The 20,127-nt window shown below is 50.2% G+C and overlaps 1 protein-coding gene across 4 annotated transcripts in view; it reads left to right on the forward strand.

Moving 5' to 3' along the window:
- PRAM1 (PML-RARA regulated adaptor molecule 1) overlaps window positions 1-20,127 on the forward strand; it is a 68,073-nt gene that overhangs the window by 30,487 nt on the left and 17,459 nt on the right. The window contains exons 3-7 of one of the 4 annotated variants that reach the window (XM_075903340.1): window positions 4,854-4,990; window positions 6,156-6,822; window positions 9,790-9,904; window positions 10,632-10,744; window positions 12,584-12,638. In XM_075903340.1, the coding sequence (XP_075759455.1) occupies window positions 4,988-4,990; window positions 6,156-6,822; window positions 9,790-9,904; window positions 10,632-10,744; window positions 12,584-12,638 (953 nt within the window). In that variant the 5' untranslated portion in view covers window positions 4,854-4,987. The remainder of the gene's footprint in view (window positions 1-4,853; window positions 4,991-6,155; window positions 6,823-9,789; window positions 9,905-10,631; window positions 10,745-12,583; window positions 12,639-20,127) is intronic. The other 3 variants (XM_025184335.2, XM_075903342.1, XM_025184337.2) reach the window with 3 other exon arrangements.

The raw sequence follows: 20,127 nt of genomic DNA on the forward strand, positions 1-20,127 counted from the left end.
CCCCTGTCTACCGCCCAGTGCACCCTGGTCCCCTCCCCCAGCCTCCCGTTAGACCCCTGTCTACCGCCCAGTGCACCCTGGTCCCTTCCCCCCAGCCTCCCGTTAGACCCCTGTCTACCGCCCAGTGCACCCTGGTCCCCTCCCCCAGCCTCCCGTTAGACCCCTGTCTACCACCCAGTGCACCCTGGTCCCCTCCCCCAGCCTCCCGTTAGACCCCTGTCTACCGCCCAGTGCACCCTGGTCCCCTCCCCCAGCCTCCCGTTAGACCCCTGTCTACCACCCAGTGCACCCTGGTCCCCTCCCCCAGCCTCCCGTTAGACCCCTGTCTACCGCCCAGTGCACCCTGGTCCCCTCCCCCCTGCAGCCCTGCTCTCTCTTGGCTCGCTCCTTCTCTGCCTTCATCTTTCCAGGGAGCAGTGGTTGCCTTTCCCGGCGCCCCCAACACGTCCGAGTCTCTCTCTCTTGCACCCTCCAGGAGAGCGGGTCTGCTGCCCCCTCTTTGTCCTTGGGTGCCCCACTGGCATCCTCTCCCCATTGGGGATCCCCCTCCCTGCGTACGAACGAGCAGGAGAGAGCCGTTGCTTTCCTTGGCTTCCCCCTCAGGCCACCCCCGCTGGCCCTGTCTCCTTCTACAGCAACCTGCTCCACCTCCAGCTAAGCAGAGCCGGTGGGTTGCTCCCCCCCTTTCCCTCAGTTACCCCCCACATGTTACCCTCCTCCTTGGCCTTTAGTCTAGCGGGAGGGCTCGGTCGCTTCCCCACCATCCATTCCAGCCCACCCCTACCTTCCTCCTGGGACCCTCCCCTGCTTCCAGCCTTGCAGAGAGGAGTGGTTGCTGCCCCTCCCCCCACTCGGTTCCCCCTCAGTGGAACCGAGGGGGCCTTGGTGACCTCTTCCCTAGTCTAGCAGGGAGGAGTGATTGATGTCCCTCTCCCACTCAGTTCCCCATTCAGTGCCCTCCGCCCCCGCCTCTGTTCCTTTGGGGGGGAGAGGTTAGCCCACCCCCTTTCCTCTCCTACCCTTCCCTTCCATTGCTTCTCCTTTCCCTGATGCTTGGTGGGGAAGACTGGCTGACCTCTTCCCAGCTTGCCCTCCATCTGTGCCTCCTCCATCCCTGCTCCTTCCCCCATGCCTAATGACCGCAAACTCAGCCAAAAATCTGTGCGGGTGACCTCCCGACCCCCGGTCCAGATTGTGCCACTGCCATGGCTGGCACTCCCTCAGATTCTCAAGGAGCATCTGCCTCGGATAGTAGAAAGAAAAAAGGCAAAGCCCTGGACCAGAAGGCCAGAACTGCCCTGTCTGCTGCAGCTCTGATACCCACCATGAGCCCTTCTTCCCCTGTCTTCACCCCCCACCAGCCTTGGTGGCTTTTCACCTGCAGCCTCCAGAATGTAAGTCATGGTGTCCACCACTGCTTCCTCCACCTGCCGCAGTGCACTCAGCCCCAGCCATCCTCTCCCGCTCCATCCCTCGTGGCCAAGACGCCTTCTTCACCTTGACCAGCATCCCTGCCTCCCCGTCCCTGCCTCGCTCCATAGGGAAAGTTGGCGCAGGCATTTGCGAGGGTGGTTGGGTTCTCAGCCACGGTGGCAGCCTCCAGAATAAGTGGACTAATCATTTTCTTCCTTTCTTTGAGGCCACCATCCAGGAGGCAGTGGAGCATGCACGTGCCCCTTTAGCCACTAGTAGACTTGGGCATATGGGTGGTCCTAGCCTTGGGTCCCTCCCTTCCTCCCCTTGTAGCCCTCCTGCCTGTCCTCTCCACCCTGGGGAAACCCAGATCTGCCCTTAGCCATCCTCAGCAAGGACCCCACCCTTCATTACATCCTGTCCTTTCACCAGCACACGTAGCTGCAAACGCCACCACCAGCAAATCGTGAGGTGGCACTTAAGGGATTCCTTCCTGGTGCCCTACCAGGGAGCCCTTTGCCAAGTACAATACTCCTCGGAGGAGGTCCAGTGCCCCCTCTGCCGGGCAACAGGGCATGTCCGGAGGGACTGTCTCCTAGCTCAGTCCAAGGAGGTGTATGGGACTGCTGGGGTCCAGTTGGGTGCGGACCCATTCACTGCCAACCCCACAGGTAGTCTGGCCTCCACAACTGCCCCTCCTCCTTCTGCCAGCACCTCTGCTTGGACGCCAACCCCCCCCCCCCCGAGTGTCCTGGCAAGCAGTCAGGCTCTGCTATTTGATCATGCCCATGGAAGACACTTTCCAAACCAAACCTGAAATCTTCTGATATTTTGATTTCAAGTGAAGTTCCACGACCATCCTCCTCAAATCGCCCCTGTTACCGGGTGTGGGGGAGCCACTGGGCCCTGAACTCCTCCCCCTTTCCACAGCCAGCTGTGACTCTCAGCCAGCACCTTATTGGCAGAAGGTTTATTGGTTCACAGGTCTCCAGCTAGCACAGGACCACAGGAGCAGTCAGCACACCCTATCTTGGTTAGGGGCCCTGGGCTGTGTTTCCCCAGCCTGCTCCAACCCCTCCTAGAACCTCAAATCTGTCCTGGTCTGCAGCCAGCCCCGCCTCCCCCTTTGTCTGGCTTCCCAGGCAAAAGGTGTCACCTGGTCACCTCCCCCCCCCCACAGACTCCGGCTCAGGGCCTTCATTCGCTCACGGGACAGTAGCAATCACACACATCACAACAAAACAACCATAGTGAACGCAATCCCAGAAGTGTGCTGCTCACATTTCTCTCCTCCCCCTTTTGAGCCCAAACAGGGTCACTTAGCCAGTGAGTTGAAACCCCATCGATCATAGGTGAAGACATTAGTGCTCCCCTTAACATGGACCGGTTCCATGTCATAATCCTGCAGGAGTACGCTCTGTGCCAGCACCTTGTCATCTATTGCAGCCAGATCAGGGGAGCGTGGTTGGTCCCAAATAGATAGATCTACAGTTTTCTAACGACTCACACCAGAGCCCGGTTCTGGTCCTGGAGACAGCTGCCTTTGGCTCAGCTACAAAATGGGATGTGTCTCCCCCTTTTCATTCACACATGTTAGCAGCACCCCCCACCCAGTATCTGAGATGTCACTGAACACCATGAAGGGCTCAACAGGACTTATTTCAGTGTGCAGAGAGCCCAACTTTGTCTGACTTCCCCTTCCTCCACAGCTAAGTGATAGGGGCAGAGATGGAGCTAACATGGAGTACACACCTCCGCTAGTACCTCACCATCACACTGTAAGTCAGGGCAAAACTCTCCATCCAGTTCAGCAGCCGGAGGAGTAGGTAGGGGGCAGGAGCTCTCTTGAGGCCGAAAGGCAAGACAAAGAACACCTAGGGGCTGATAGACCCCGAGATCAGCCTGGCATCTGGGCCCATAGCCCCTAGTGAGATGGGGAGCTATAAGCTCCCGGCCCCAGCTTCTCTAGGCGCGTCTCCAGTCCCCTCACATGAGAATAGTTCTCCGAAGTGCATATTAGAGCTGAGGCCCATGTGGCTCGCTGTAGTTCACTCCTCAGTTCTCCCTTTCGTTTGTGAGCCACTTTTTAAAGGCAAATCTTGCATCAGATCTGAGTTAGAGCTGGTGAGACGGTCGGTGACGCTTATTTTGCATAACTCTGGGGCAAGTTATGCTGCTCCACAATCTCCGCACATGTCGATTTCAGTTCTGAGACACTTATTGCAGGAAAGCTTATTGGACATCAGATCTGAGTTAGAGCCCGGGACATGTTCTCGAGGGCTCTGCAAAGTCTCCTGACATGCGAATTTGTTTTGACACCTTTTTTTTCCAGCAATGCTTATCTTGCATCAGATCTGAGTTAGAGACGTGGGCTAGATTTTACAGCATTGCGCAAGTGTTCGCCCATATGAAAATTGTTGGTTCGGAGACACTTTTTTACAGAAATGCGTATCTTGCATCACATAAGAGTTATTCCCCGTGGCACGTTCTACAGCACATTTGCTGGACATTCACACGAAACAGTCCAGGACAAGCTGCTAGAAGCACACTCCCCTCTACTGTAACCCTGGCTAAGGAGACAGTAGAACGACCGGGTGAGGGATGCCAATGTTTTGATTGACCCAACATGAGGACAAGGTTAAGAGTACTAACCGTGTCAGAAGGGCACCACGCAACTGTGTAACACCAGCACACAACAGGGCCACAGAGGGAGCTGTTTCTGTTTCACCTAGTGGGGAGTAGAAGGGTTCATTAAGCATTAACGTCACCTGCTGGCACGTATTCCTGGCTTCGTGCTGCCTGCCTGGTGCTTGTCGGCAAGGAAACTGGCCGAGCCCCTTCACTACTCAGCAGAGGCTCTTTCTTGGGCAGCTAGGTCAAGGCCCACTGTTTGCAGAGGTGAGTGGGCAGCTCGCCGGCAGAGCACCAGTCCGCCCACCCAAATGTGAGGGGAGGGTTGGTGGCCGAACTGGAACAGCCAGAGAAGATTTGGTTAGTCACACTCCCACCAACCCAGAATTTTCATTTGTTTTTCTTGACACAAATAAATAATTCAGGTCCAGTAAACCATTAGGTAGGCGGAGTTAACCTACATGTCATCATCTGAAAGTCTTTGTTCTAAGCCCATCAACACGACATTTGCAATGATGCGCATTTGGGGAGGGGCTGTTCAGATAAGCGCTTTGCCGAGGTTAACTGAAATTTGCAAATAGTTTTTGGGGTGACATTTCTATTTTCTGTGGAAAAAAAATGCTCAGCTGTAGTCCCCAAAGCTATCTCTATGTCAGCTGGACTGTGTTAGCCGGTGCGGGTTAGCAATCTGGCACTGCAGCTAGGTCAGAAAGAGCGTCTCCCCGCCCCCACTGCCTTACATACAGCCCAGCATTACTTCCTGTGGTTGGCTGTTTGCCCTACACCCATCAAAAGCTTTTGGTTTCTAGAGATGCAGTAAGAGCCAGTGACTGTGCTCTTGACGAATGCTGGATCCCAAACGTCCACAAGCAATTCTGCGTGAGGACTTTTGATTCTCCATGGAAGTGCAGGGAGGAGGGAAGCAAGCATCCGGTGACAGAAAATGGTGAGTAATTTACTGAGCTGTGCTGAGCACGAGGAGGGAGCCGGGGCACAAGTAGAGGGCAGGATCGATACCTCCGTTATGTAGGGCAAAATGGAGGGTCTTATTCGTTGCTTGCTGGATTCGGCAAGACCGAGATAAGGTCAGAGGAGCAGCAAAAAGATCTGTGCAGAACATCACCATGGTCCAGACCTTCATGCGGTGCATAAAGGAACACCAAAGAGTCTCCAACGGCTTTGCAGTATGAGATGTAAACCAGATGAAGAGATCACTGTGCTTGCAAACCTTCCAGAATTGTGGTGGAGTCTTCAAGGAATTAAGCCATAATCGTTAATTTAAGATTGTCATGTGATGAAGCCTCCAGGCACAAACAAAATTGGCAGCTGCAGGGATCCCCTTTCACTCAGCACTAAAATATAGCCATTTTAGGGTCCAGGCCAGAAGCCTGACACACTGCAACCCTAAACAAACCAGGTCTTGTTCCAAGGTAAACTGCTGGGCTTGATGCAGGCAGGAAATCACAAGAGAAAATTGGCTGGGGGGAGGGAGGATCAAGTGTTTCTGTTTGGGAATGGATGCTTATCTTTGTCCTCCTCCCCAGAAAACAGTAGTCTCACCCCTGAGCTCATTCCGCCAGGGCCATCAGCATGGAGGTCCAGCGTCTCCACAGCTGCTCTAGGGCGCTTATATCTGTTTGAGCTGTGTAATACAGACAGTACCGGGGAGGCAGTGTTCAGAGAGTCACATCAGGGGGAATTGCTTAGACTGGGCTCCCCAGCCCCAAGACAGGGTATGTATGTCCTACATTATAAGGCACCGAACCAGTCACAAGAACACCCTGGGGAACAACTTCAAATACAAAATTACACATCCACACGCTTATTATAAACAATCAATGAATCATAAGCTTTTTATAGACCTCTCACTTGGCACACTTTGTATAAAATGTAGTGAAGACTTGCAACAGTTGTGGCAACAATCCAGGCAGTAGGCTCTTCACACCGGTTACAGGCGTCTAGTTAATACTCTAATACGAAGAGTGATCATTTTCCAGGCAGGATATAACATGTTTTTGGTTTTAATTAATTTTACTCCATGGCCATTTACGTTGCCTAAACCCGTGCGGAATCCTCAGACTCACAGATGTATGTTGTCTGCTCTGTCCTAGGAGAGAGAACGTGTTAAGCGCTTGCAGGCCAAGTTCCAAGGGACCAGGCAAGATTTCCCTGAAATTAGTGACAGGTCAGGGAGTCAGCTGGCAGCCTCGCCTGCAAAACAAGAATCACATGCATCAGAGAGCGACCAATCCACTCAGTTAACCCAAACTAGGAGATTGGGTTTGAAAAATGCTCCTTTATTTCAGGGTGATGTTCCAGTCTGGAGGCCCTTTTTCGAAGATGCAGCGTGGGCGGCTAACGCCAAGGATAGAAATGCTATGGACTCAAGCCTCCACCAGGCCTGTCTGCAAACTGGAATAAGAGCAGCACCCTGTGAACAAAAGGGCACGAGGAGCAAATCAAACGGCCCTCAGAGAAGCCAGACTCAGCAGAGCCGGCCACTGATCAAGCATGCTAGGAATCCAGGCGTGACTGAGGCCGTGCTGGTGCCTGCCAAAAGGACAGATAGCCCATCTCTACTGGACAGTTCAAGAAGCATATCAGAGAAATGGCAGATGGCTCCTAAGAAAAAGCCACTGCCACAGGCAGGTGTACTAGGACTCAAGCCAATGAAACCTCAGCGCCCTCCTATGGTGGATCTACAGAGGTTCTGGAAGGCTGCAGCCATCAGAACACATGCGTCTCCTGCGCCAGAGCCCCTGCGAGGCAGGCAGCACGGTATGTCCAGGAGCACTTGTGGCACATGAAAAACCTCCAGGCAGCTGGAAGCGAATGGAGCCATGAGAGAAGAGTCAGGCAGGAAAGGAAGGAAAAGCTGCTGAATCAGGTTCTTGTACACAGGGCTAGATGAGGTTCTGGCACAGAAGAGGAAGGTTTTATAAATGTAGTGGGATGGGAGGAATTTAATCCATTCAATCCAAATGAGACGATGCAGGAAATGAGTGAGGATTTAGCAATGACTGATTTGTTTCCCCTACAGGAAATGGAAGGCAAGTTCTAGCTAGTTAGGCCTTTGTCGTGACGGAAATCACCACCGAGCTGGAGAGAGCTGCTTATGCATAGATTGGCTTTGGGACTTCAGAAACTTCTCTAGAGCTGGCAGCAACTCACCAAGAACAACCCCCAGCCCCAATGCACTCGGACACTATTGTGGAACAGGTGGAAGTGTGAAGGGCACTTGGAACCAGCAGGAGCAGTCAAGCTGAGCCCAGCCAGCTGTCACATTCTCACTTGATGTGTCCAGCTTGACGAGTCCAAGCCCCCATTGGTATTACTAATGGAAAACTCTTGTGCTTGCTCAATTGTGTCTCCCCTGCTAGGCAGGGCATAGTGCTCTTCAGGGTAGAAGCAGCCCTGCAACTGGCATAATGTCACTGCCCTGCTGGTCCCAGCTCTTTTCACCAGCCCCTTATTCTAAAAGTTGCTGGGGTCTTCGTTGTTCTTTGTGCTGCTCTGAACGGTGGATACTGGGCCCTTTTGCCAATTTGTGTTCGACTGTCTTAAGCTTGGGGCAGGAGCACCAGAGCCTGTCGAAGTGGACACTGGTGCCATAGCTTCCCTCTTTCCCCAGGGCACTGCCCCCCACCAGTCTGGAAGCCAGAGAAGAGCTACCCTGGGCTTGCATGGGGCAGGACTGTGGTGCCTTGAGCCCATGTCTCTGTCGTGTCTCCCCCCCCCTCCGGGTATGTAGCACAATTTATCAGCTTTCCCACTGTGAAGTGCAGCCCCTGCTACCAATCCACACCTGCCTAAAAAGTAGACAGGTGCAGCCTTTGTATTTTAAAAAGCGCACTGGCCATGGCCCTCCCAGCCCCCGATTCTGTCACCCCCTCCTCCAAAGAGCACAGTCCCTCCATTACCATAACATCTGAGGGCCTTGCAATTATTCGTTTCTTTATCCTTTCTACGTCCCCTGAGGTAGAGCCATGCTGCTCCACCCTGTGTCTGGATGGGGAAGGGAGGCAAAGAGAGAGTGAGTGACTTGTGCAAAATGTGGGGGAAGCAGGGAACCAAACCACAGTCTCATGAATGTCGACAGGGAGCCCCTCTGAGAATCCTTGTCAGCCACACTTTTCTCCTGCATTGCTGGCACGTTTTTCACTCCGAGAAGTCTTGCAGACGGACTCCCCATTCGCTGGAATTAGAATAATTTCCTTACAATAATTTCAGCTTTTATCACTTCAAAGCGCAGCTCCTCTCTGTACTTCTTAGTACAGTACCGCATCTCAGCGATAAGACTCATCACATAACCTTAGTTGGGCTCCACACTGTTGCAAAGCTGCGTTTCCCTCTTGTCAGTAACTGGCACAGTTTTCATATCAATAACTGGCAGCTGTCACACGACAGTCCTCTCTCAGACAGAATTTCCTTACCTGGCTGCTTGCCAGGCCCAGAACCCATGCTTGGCTCAGCTGGTTTTCTGATATTCCAGCTGCACCTATGCAACTGACTATGGAGGCATCAGCTGCACTGGTCTCTTTTCCGCTCATCCAAATTAACCTTGTTTTGCATCCTGTGTCGTCAGTGGGGTTTTTTGTACATAGTTTTATCACCAGCTTTGGATAGAGCCAGATTAACCTTTGGGGGCCTGGCACGGAAGCAGTTTTTTTTTCATTTTGATCATGCACCTCTGGAAGACTGTATGTGCTGTTATACACAGCTTCCTCCAGCCACTAGGTTCTCTCACTGATCTTTACACCCAGGTTTGCTGACATAGCTATGCTAGCAAATTCTTTCTAGGACACATAAGGCCTTTCTCAGTTGCCTTTTCTCTTCTTCACCCAGGGCCAATGGAGAGGGGCAATTCGGGCTGATGGAAGCAGTGATGGATGGAGTGTGAGGGGTGGGGGAAATCTGGGCACCTGCAGCTTGATGGACTGAAATGCAGTGTTCAGAAACTCACAATTTTATCTCACGAGTAGTGTTGTATTTAGTAATGTGAACACACACAAATCTCTGCTTGCATTTAAAAGGAAAAGAAACTTTCTAGTTTTTGAGGAAAGCTTGAGAACGCAGTCAGAGCGTCACTTCCAAGAGTAACAAACAGGAATAAGAAGAACGCCCAGATGTATTACTTTGTATTATTTAAAGCTTTTGATTTTTAAGCCAATCTCAAGGTTTTTTGGGGTCCTGATTCATGGTTTTTCGTTGCTTGGGTTGACAATGCTTTCTAAAGACATGTCTGTGGGCTGCAGCTCCACGTGGAATTAGCTAGCCACTGAACCCAAGATGGAACCTTTCACTTGGAAGCTCCTTGCCATGCTGAGGCGTTTTGTGTGTATTGTTGTTGGTCCAAGTCAGCGAAAGTCATTGTTGTTCAGCCGGGGTGAATTGGGTGAATGGTGTTCCTAGGAGCAGTGACCAGGTGGGAACACAGCCAGGTGATGGGCGAGGCAGATGATTAGGAGACCACAGCACTGCCTCAGCCATGGGACTATGCAAAAGCCCTTGACTGGTCTTTGGGCACAGACCACATCTCCCTTCCCACGGCCATTTTTCTTCTCCTGCTTTCCTGGCTCTCTCCAGTGGTGAAGGGAAAACTTGCTCTAGTTTACCCTGCACAGAAAATAATCTGGGCCAGATATGGAATGTAAAAGTAAATGTTGTGGTAGGTTGGGGGCTCACTTTGCCCTATCAAACCCAGAAAACGGGTGAACTGGCTTTCCCTTCTTCTCACCCCCCCAGCCTTTGCCATAGGTCACCTGAAACCACATCATGCTGTGGCTTCCCCAGTCCGACTTTCAACTCAGAATGCTCTGTCTCCTCACGTCCCGAGTTCAGCAAGAGAAGTCCCGAGATGGTAATTTCTTTCTAATTCTCGCTTTACACCCCCAGCTATGGGATGGGCTGCTGCCAACCAAGGGTTGGAGCTGGTGAAAGATGGCAGCATTTTCAGGAATGTCATTGAGTTTTTGCCTGCAGCAGTTTCTGGGTGCCCAGTGTGAGCCCCCCACTCCTCAGGTTGGGTTCCCTGTTGGCTGTCATTCTCACCAGAGCTCAGTGCTGCCATTCTGATATGGGCGTTTCACAATAGTGTTTCACACTAGACCAATCAGTGCACAAGCTGCAGGGCAGAGGTGAATTGGGCCTCTGGGTGTGATTCCTCTGTGGTGTTGAGCACCATCACTGCCAAATGAAATCAATGGGAGTGCCTGGAGGACTGCAAGAGCCCGAGGTATCCCATGTGACAAGTTTAGGTACAGGGACACTGGAGAATTTTGAAACCTGCTGTGTAGAGCTCACCCTGTTGTTTCACTTTTATAAGCGAGGCCCAGCATTGCCTGGCCTTTGCAAAGCACTCTGCAAAGTGATGGACTGGCCTGCAGCCCCGAATCACACTGGTTACAGCATCCCATATTCCTAGCCCTGCTGCCTAGGCTATCTTACCCTAAACAGATACCGTGACAATGCTGGGCACGCTTTGGCCACCATCTTGCAATACTGTTGTTTGTGACTGTCTGTTAAACATGCTGCAATCACACCCACCATAGACCAGCTTCCTAATTCTATTTTCTCCACTGCCCTAGTGACCAAGAGGAGATATATGACGATGTAGAAGCAGTTGGGCCAATAGGCAAAGGAAAAGAAATTCTATTAACACCTGCTTCCCAGCTACCAGCAAGTCCCCCCCTTAAAGCAGGTATGTATTCCGGACTGGAGCGGGGTTATGAAATGTCTTGTATCTAGCACTGCAAATAAAATGGTGGCCATGGCTCACTAGACAGCTCTTTAGAGCACAGACCTCGAGGAGCTCACCATCCACTACAAAGTGAGTGTGCAAATGTGATACCCTTCCCCCCATTGTGTGCATCTGGGGACCTGATCCGGCATGCCTGGCCACCTGGAGCAGGGAGGATAGAGGCCAGACAGATCAAATGTGGCCAAACACCAACTCTGGAGACCCCCTCTTGACTGCTTGAGCCCCTCAGTGAGGGCCCAAATACCACCTGTGTCTGAGATTGCAAAGCATGGTGAAGAGGTGCAGTATTAGCACTGTTATGGCATGTCTACACCAGGCCATTATTTCCAAATAACTTATTTAAAAAGAATAACTCCTGAAATAACTATTTGGAAACAGCATGTCTACACTACAGGAAAGCCTCAAAATTAGTCCAAGACAGGCTCCCCTTGGATATGCTGCCTTGACTTAGAGCCCCAGGAAGTACTGGGGAGTAAGTACTTTGAATGACTCTGGGGAGCAGTTATTTCGAAATAGCACATTACCGCTATTTTTATTTTGAAATAGCGTTATTCCTCGTGGAAAGCAGGAGGTATTATTTCAAAATAACCCGAGTACGTACGACCAAACACGCCGCTTGTTATTTCAAAATAACTCCCTGGGCTTAGACCATGGTTTAGACATCTCCATCTACTGCTCCTAGGAGTTCAGAGGCCCCAGAGAGGCGACTGTCCCAGCAACCCCAGGTGCCCATGCACAGGATTTTGAGGCTTTGGGGTGGATGGGGAAAGCATTGACATCTATGTGGCAGACTTGTATTGTACAGTGTAAGTCCCCAAAGGGATGCTCTTATTTCAGCACAATCATGGCCTTTAACTGCTTCCCAAGAGACATAACTTAACTGAAAAAGAACTTCTTATACCTGAGTCCGAATGCCCACACACTGGGCTATCCCATTCTAAGCAGATACACAGCTTGGTATAAGAACAGCCAGACTGAGCCAGATCAAAGGTCCATCTAGCCCAGTATCCTGTCTTCCAATGTGGCCATTGTCGGGGGCTGTGTCTACACTGGGCCACTTATTCCAGAAAATCAGCCGCTTTTCCAGAATAAGCTGCGAGCTGTCTACACTGGCCCTTGAATTTCCGGAAAAGCAACGATGCTCTACTGTACAAAATCAGCCGCTATTCCGGAAAAACTATTCTGTTCCTGCTCGGGCATAAGTCCTTATTCTGGAACACTGTTCCGGAAAAGGGCCAGTGTAGACAGCCCAGTAGTCTTTTCCGGAAAAAAGCCCCAAATGCGAAAATGGCGATCGGGGCTCTTTTCCGGAAAAGCGCGTCTACATTGGCCACAGATGCTTTTCCAGAAAAAGGACTTTTCCGGAAAAGCAGCCTGCCAATGTAGACGCTCTTTTTCCGGAAATACTTATAACGAAAACTATTCTGTTTTAAGCATTTCCGGAAATTCATGCCAGTATAGACACAGCCTCAGAGAAAATGACCCAATCCATGCTTAGCTGAGCCCTGAGTCAGTTTGGGTACCCAAGACTAAGATAGTCAAAGACAAAGCACTATGCACTTCTACTTTGAAAATTCCCCTGTTTGAGTACCCTACAGCAGGAACTCTCAATCTCTCTCTTTCAGACCCCCCCCCCCGGCCAACATACTATGTAAATGCCATGGTCCATTTGTGCTACAACAGCTGGTTTGCTGCAGATCCAGTATGTTAAAAGCAAGGTGCTAAGAGGTCCCATACCAGCTTCACTGACCCTTCTCCATGCACCATTTGTTTGTACAGGTGAAAGTGCCGATCTGACCCCTGACGGATTTTCTCCACCGCCCAGTGAGCCCAGGTAATAAACGGGTTTATTAATTTGATGCTACCCAGTCAGGTCACATTTCCAAAGTCCTCTCTTTTCTAGAGTGGATCTCACCCTATGGCTACAGCCCTGTGGGAGCAGCACAGCAACAGCATTGTAGCTATGCTGCTGCGGTGTGGACATTTCCCACATCAGAGAAAGCGGTTTTCCTGTTAAGCCTCCTCTCCGAGAAGCAGTAGCAAGCTCGACAGATGCTTCTGTTGACCTACCTGTAACTTGATTCCTGAGGTTAGATCATTCCACCCATGTCTCACAAAGTTGGATATTTTTCACAGTCCTGAGCTTGGTCAGTCTCATTTTTGGGTGTAGACCAGGGCTAAATGGCATAGCCATGAAACTGAAGAATACACGTGACTCTGGGTTAACTCATGACTGAAGACTAAACTTCCCACTCATGGGATCAACACACATTTATCTTACGAGAGCTCTGCACTAACTGCCTTGCATGTGTCCAGAGGTATGGTGCTCAGTGCCTGTTTGTGTGGCTGTGTATGCGCTGGTGCCATTCCCAGGCTCCAGGACCAGTTTGGACAGCAGAAGAGAAGTACTGTACCTAGTTGTCAGCCGACGGTCAGGGCTCCCTATATCTGTCCCTTAAGACCGGCTGAAGTTCTTTTAAATTGTGCCTGGTTCTGTTACAGCAACTGAAGGAGTCAGGTTAAAACTTAAACAGTTAGGGTATGTCTACACTACAAAGTTAGTTCGAACTAACGGACGTTAGTTCGAACTAACTTTAATAGGTGCTACACTAGCGCTCCGCTAGTTCGAATTTGAATCGAACTAGCGGAGCGCTTAGTTCGAACTAGGTAAACCTCATTTTACGAGGACTAACGCCTAGTTCGAACTAGCTAGTTCGAACTAAGGGCTGTGTAGCCCTTTAGTTCGAACTAGTGGGAGGCTAGCCCTCCCCAGGTTTCCCTGGTGGCCACTCTGGCCAACACCAGGGAAACTCTATGCCCCCCTCCCGGCCCCGGACCCCTTAAAGGGGCACGGGCTGGCTACGGTGCCCGTGCCAGGTGCAAGCCTGCCAGCACCCAGCTAGCAGACCCTGCACCTGGCACGGCACAGAGCCACCCACCCGATGCCCCCCAGCCCACCCCCTCTTGCCGGGACCAGGCTGGCGGCTCCCGGGAACTTGCCCTGGACCGCAAGAGGCGGGCACCTTCCTGGGTTAGTGCGGACATCGTGGACCTCGTCCACGATCTCCGCACTAGGCACAGGAAAGTGGCTGTCTAGGGCAGGAGAGCTGCCAGCCTGGCCACCCAGGACCAGGTGTGCATGAAAATCAAGGGGGTCCACTGAGACCCCCGACACTGAGCCCTGAGCTGACAATGGCCGTACTGGGTCAGACCAAAGGTCCATCTAGCCCAGTAGCCTGTCTGCCAACAGCGGCCAACCCTAGGGACCCTGGAGGGGATGGACCGAAGACAATGACCAAGCCATTTGTCTCGTGCCATCCCTCTCCAGCCTTCCACAAACTTTGGGCAGGGACACCACTCCTACCCTCTGGCTAATAGGACTCCATGGACCCAACCTCCATGACTTGATCTCACTTCCCTTTAAACTCTGTTCTAGTTGTAGCCTTCACAGCCTCCTGCAGCAAGGAGTTCCACAGGTTAACTATTTGCTTTGTCAAGAACAACAACTTTCTCTTACTAGTTTCAAGCCTGCTACCCATTCCTTTCCTTTGGTGTCCTCTAGTCCTTCTTTATGGGAACTCAGGAAGAACTTTTCTGAATGCACCCTCTCCACCCAACCCCTGCTTTTAGAGACCTCTATCCTGTCCCCCCTCCGTCTCCTCTTTTCTAAGCTGAACAGCCCCAGTCTCTGTAGCCTTTCTTCATCTGGGACCTGTTCCCAACCCCTGATCATGTTAGTTGCCCTCCCCTCTCCCAGCCTTTCTCTTCCCCTCTCCCACCTCCTTTTCCCAGTGTCCCCCAGTTTTTTTCAATAAAGACAGAGTCAATGTTGGAAGAAACGTTATCTTTATTTTGTACATCAATAAGAAGGGGGGCTAGGGAAGGGTAAGTGGAAGGAGGTGAGGGAGGAATGGGGTACGAGCCCCCGATGGGGAGGACTGGGCTGGCTCTGCGGGCTTCTGGGGGTGGAAGCTCTCCTGCAGCCCCCCAATTACTCCCTCTCCCCAGATGGCAGCCTGCGGCAAGTGCAGCCGGGCTGATGGCCGAGTGGTGTGATGTGCCCAGTGTGGGCACTCAGGGCACTCCAAGCCAGAACTTCTTTGGAAGCGGGGCACCCCTTAGAACTGTGTGTCCGGGGTGGGGGTCGGGACCCTTTAAGCGCAGCCCTCGGCTAGCCTGAGACAGCATCTCCACGCTCTAAGTCCTCCTTTTATGCCCTGCCGGCACTGCTTCCGGCCATCCTTAAGCCCTGTTCAGAGTCCACTCAATGTGGACTTACTAGTTCGAACTAGCAAAACGCTAGTTCGAACTAGTTTTTAGTTCTAGACGCGTTAGTTCGAACTAGCTTAGTTCGAATTAACTAATTCGAACTAAGTTAGTTCGAACTAGCGCTGTAGTGTAGACGTACCCTCACAGATTTATTTGAAGAAGCTTATAAATCATATGGTTGCAATGGCTATTGTTCTATTTCTTAACTGCTAGCAAAATATAGATCTTAAAAATGGTTACAAAGAAGATAAAGATAGAAAAATAGAAATAATGGTACCAAGTAACAGCTTACTCTTTCTATGTGTACACTTAAGACAGAGGACCACATCCAGGTACAATTTTTACCCCCTTCTGTGCCTCTCGACTCCAGCATGTCAGGCCAGGGCCGGTCCCTCAATTCCTAGGAAAGACGAAAATACGAGGTGGGCGTCCCCATAGAACCTCGGGAGGTCAAACACCTAACCCGACCAGCAGGTAGAGGGTAGAATGACACTCAAAGTGAGTGTGTGCTGGGCCCATCTTATATACCCATGGGGACAGTATTTCTCTTTCTTGTCTGTAATGCCAATTGATGCTGGTCTGTCTGCTGTGAGACCAGTTCTTACAAGGGAGTTGTGAACTTAATTTACACTTGTAAGAGAGAATTGAGATGATTAAATTGGAAGTACGGGACATTGTTTTCTCAGTGGGAAATTCCTCTCCCAGGGACTGTGTGTGTGTTCGAATCAACATAGGTGCCAGCCGCAGCCTCGAAGCCAGCTTATTGACTTAACTGCTCTCTATCCACATATCTGGTTTTTTTTCCAGCTCCTCAGGATCAGATGAGCCAGCATAGACTATGCTGATATTATTGCTCCTTCTCTGTCCTGTGCTTCAGAGAGGCAAATAAGATGGATGATATGGGGTTAGTCTGTCTGGCTACACTAGTAGCCAGAGAGCCAGTGAGATGGAGGATAAGGAAAATTAGGTGAGGTAGGGAGGTGAGAAAGAACTGAGAAGGGGAGAGCCAGTGTCATGAGGCATGGAGGAGAGGTGCAAAGGGAAATTAGAATGGGATAACCCAGAATTCCAGCTGATGAGGAAGAGCAATGCTTGTGCTACTATCCAAAAAGGGCCAAATGGCTGAGCAAAATAATGGAACATGATATGGGGATCAACTGATGGTTTGCTGGACCAAGGGTGGTGTTCCCTGCCTCCTGCGCTGAGCCAGCTGGCCTCTGCTCCCTCCCCACACAGTCTGTCTGTTGTGCTGCCCTGTCCCCCAGCTCCATCTTGCTGTGGACAGAAATGGTTTCTCCAACCCCTGGATTCCTGCTGCTGCGGATGGCTAGGGTTCTCCAGCCCTGGGCTCTGTGCTGCTGTGGGTGGCTATGGCTCTCCAGACCCCAGCTCCACCCTGTTGTGGGTGGAGGGTTCTCCAGCCCTGTATTGTGCGAACAGCTAAGGTTTCTTGGTCCCTCACTGCCACATGCTGCTGGGCTTCTTTGCCCACCAGTCCTGTGCTGCAATGGGCTGGCCCAGTTTTCCAGCCCTCGGCTCCATGCTGCTGTGGGCAGCCAAGATTCCCACAGCCATGGGCTGCCAGGGTTCTATGGCGCTGGCCCCAGTATTGCTGTGGGGCTCTGGATCCCACTGTCCCCAGCCCTGTCTGGGCTTCTGGCCCTCCTGCCATTAGGATCCCAGGCTCTCCAGTCCAGGCATACCAGAAAGTGCCGGTTTTTCAGAGGCGGAACCTGTACTGCCAGGCAACATGGTTCTGGGGCAAACAGGTTTTGGCAAACAAATCTGGATACGTTCTCTGAGGAGTTTACAAGTTTGGTTGATACAGGTAACTACACGTGGAAGATGCGATGACTTTTGTAAGGTATTTGTCTTAGTACCACATGCCATTCAGATTAAAGAATTAGCTCTCCTCGATAGCAATATAGCACGGAATTAGGAGGTTGAGTGGACAAGCACCTCAACATGAAGTCCCAGTGGGATCTGGCAGCAGAAAAAGCTAATGTGAGCTGAGAGGTGAGCAGGAACAGAGACAGGATTTTACCTCTGCATATGGTGTTGGTGAAATTATCCTGGACACTACGTCCAGTTCTGGGGGCCACAGTTTAATGAGGGTGCAGAAAAGCTCTGAAACTGATTTGTGGGCAGACACAATACCTGGTGGTGGAGACTGACAGAGCTCAGTCTGTTTAGCCTGTCAAAAAGAAGATAGCGAGGTGAGTTGATCTTTGTGGGGAGAAAATGCCAGAGCCTAAAGGGCTGTTTAATCTAGTGGAGAAAGCCAGATACATTCAATTTAGAAACAAGGCCCAAATGTTTAACAGGGTGTTCAATCCTTGGAACAATTGCCCAAGGGATATGTATTCTCTGTCTCTTGAGGTCTTCAGATCAAGGCTGGCTACCTTTTTGGGAGATGCCTTAGATGAACACCAGTCCTTGGCCTCAGTCCAGGGTATATGGATTAAATTTGTAGGCCTATAATATAAAGGAGATTAGAATAGATCAGTGAATGCTTCCTTTTGTATGGAGTTCAAGAAGTCTATAAAGCTAAGGCTAGAGGAGCCTAGGGGGAGAGGAGAGATAATTAGACTTGTAAAAAATCAGATTTTTTTTTCCTGCAAGAAAATCACAATATTACTTATGGTTTCTTCCTGATTTGGGACAAAAAGCCAAAATTGTTCAGGCAATGAACTTTTCTAAAATTTTTTTCAGAAATGTCAGATTATTTTGACAATGTGTAAACAAGTGTTTGGTTTTGGTATGTTGCACCAAATTGAAATATTTCATTCTGGATCAGTTTGATATTAATCTATGTCTCCTTGAGCTGCTGGTGTGGCTCCTGGGACATATTCACCTATTTGGTCTGAGTTCCATGGGTGGACTACATCTCCCATGACACAGTCTGGCCACATGTCTCCCATGACGCAAGGCCACAGTTTAAATAGAGGGAACACCATAGTGCATCATGGGAGTTGTAGTCCAGGTGGGAAGCCCAACCAATATTGGTGTAAGGGAAAATGCAAACTGCAATTCACCTAAGGCACTGTGATAGACTAGGGAAACAGGATGAGCATAGAATTGATTCAAAATGAAATATTTCTATTCAGTTAAGCAAACCCAAATGTTTCTGCCCTGCCTGAAATGAAATACTTTGTTTAACCTTTTCTTACAGAAAATTAAGAATGCAGCAAAACTGAAAATTTCCCACTGAAAAATTTGAATTACCCCCAAAACTGAATTTTCCACCAATTGGCTGAAATATTCCTGACTAGCTCCCACGCATGGGGTTGCAAGCTCAGTCAGGGTTTCAGGCCCTTGGTGAGGCATGGCCTGATAGGTCCTACGCATCAAGATGGAAGTGACAGTCTAATAGCTTTAGTTAGGGGTTTCATTTCCTATTTTATCAGGGGGCAGTGTTCCCTGTAAACTGTATGCTTTTGAGGCCTACTCAGGAGAGATTCAAATATTGCCCAGCAGATTAGTCGAGTACCCCAGGTAGCTTTGTGTTTCTATTGGTGGTGCACATTCACATAGACAAATGTATTCCACACATGGATGGAAAAGATTAGAGGGAACATTGGTAGGGGGAGCAGCTTTAACCCTGAGTCCATTCCAGAGATTACTTAGGCACCTGAAAATTCCTGGGATTTTGCGGGTGATAAATTAGAAGTTAATTGACAGGACCAGTGCTTCTAATTCTTACATAAAGAAAAATAACAAATACCAATTAAAGCCATATTTTAAGTTTATTTGTAAATTTAGAACAAACAGCAGCAAGAGATACTCCAGCTCCTCTTCAATCTCCCAAAGGCACATTCAACCACCATTCCGCAGCAGCTTAGCCTGTTGTTGAACCACTCCTTATTGCTGTCAAGGTGCCTCTTGTAAGGTTCATGAACCAGGGCTGCAAGGAGTAGGCTGCATCACCTAGAATCACTGTGGGCATTTCCACATCCCCTACTGCAAATTCCTGGTCTGGAAAGAAAGTGCCAGCCTGCAGCCTCCTGTACAGGCTACTGTTCCTGATGATACGTCTATCATGCACCTTTCCAGACCACCCCATACCAATGTCTGTGAAATGCCCTCAGAGATCCACAAGTGCCTGAAGCACCATGGAGAAGTACCCTTACGACTGAGGTACTCTGAGGCAAGGTGGAGTGGTATTATAATAGGGATGTGTGTACCATTTATTGCCCTGCCACAGTTAGGAAAGCCCTTTTCAGCAAAGCCAGCCACAATGTCCCAGAGTCACTGTCCTGTCCAGCAAAATGTCATTTACTGCATAGCACACTTGCATCAATATTGTCCTGGCAGTAGACTCGCCCTCTCCAAAGTGATTCAGAACTTCACAGTAACAATCTGCAGTGGTCAGCTCCACAAAATAATGGCCACATGCTTCTCTACAGGGAAAGCAGCTCTCATTTGGGTGTCCTTGCACTGCAGTGCAGGGGCCAGCTCAGCACACAGCTCCCGGAAAGTCACTTTATGCACCTGAAAGTTCTGTAGCTACTGATCTTCATCCCACCCCTGCATGACAATCTGATCCCACTACTCAGAACTGATTTCCTAGCCCAAAACATTAATCAGATGAGCATATCAGGTCTGTCACAAGAAAATTACATATCAATTCATCAGATTCATCAGAAGTAGTGGACAATGGATTGTGCTCCAATGAATAGGAATCAGAATCACAGTCCCAATCCTAGTCCGACGTTAACAAGTACTCGTAGATGTAGTCCTCGTAGTCATGGTTGTGATCCGCTAGTAAGTCCATAATTAGGTATGCGGCAATGTGTGATGTCTTCTGCACAGTGCTCATGATGAGGACCAGAAAGCTGGGATGCATGCCTTCTTGCTGCGATTGCACCAATTGGCATGCAATCCAGAAATTCCCAGGAATGTCTGGAAAGAAAACATGGCTGACAGGACTTTTTCACGTTCCCATCATGCCTAGTGCTATGTCGCACGTTCCTATTGTGCTTAGCATATGAAGGTGATGCAAAGCACTGTGGGATGCATGCCCACAGTGCTATGATCTTTATGTTGATAAGGGA

Source organism: Pelodiscus sinensis, chromosome 19 (genome assembly GCF_049634645.1).
Source record: "Pelodiscus sinensis isolate JC-2024 chromosome 19, ASM4963464v1, whole genome shotgun sequence".
In the NCBI taxonomy this organism is placed as follows: domain Eukaryota; kingdom Metazoa; phylum Chordata; order Testudines; family Trionychidae; genus Pelodiscus; species Pelodiscus sinensis.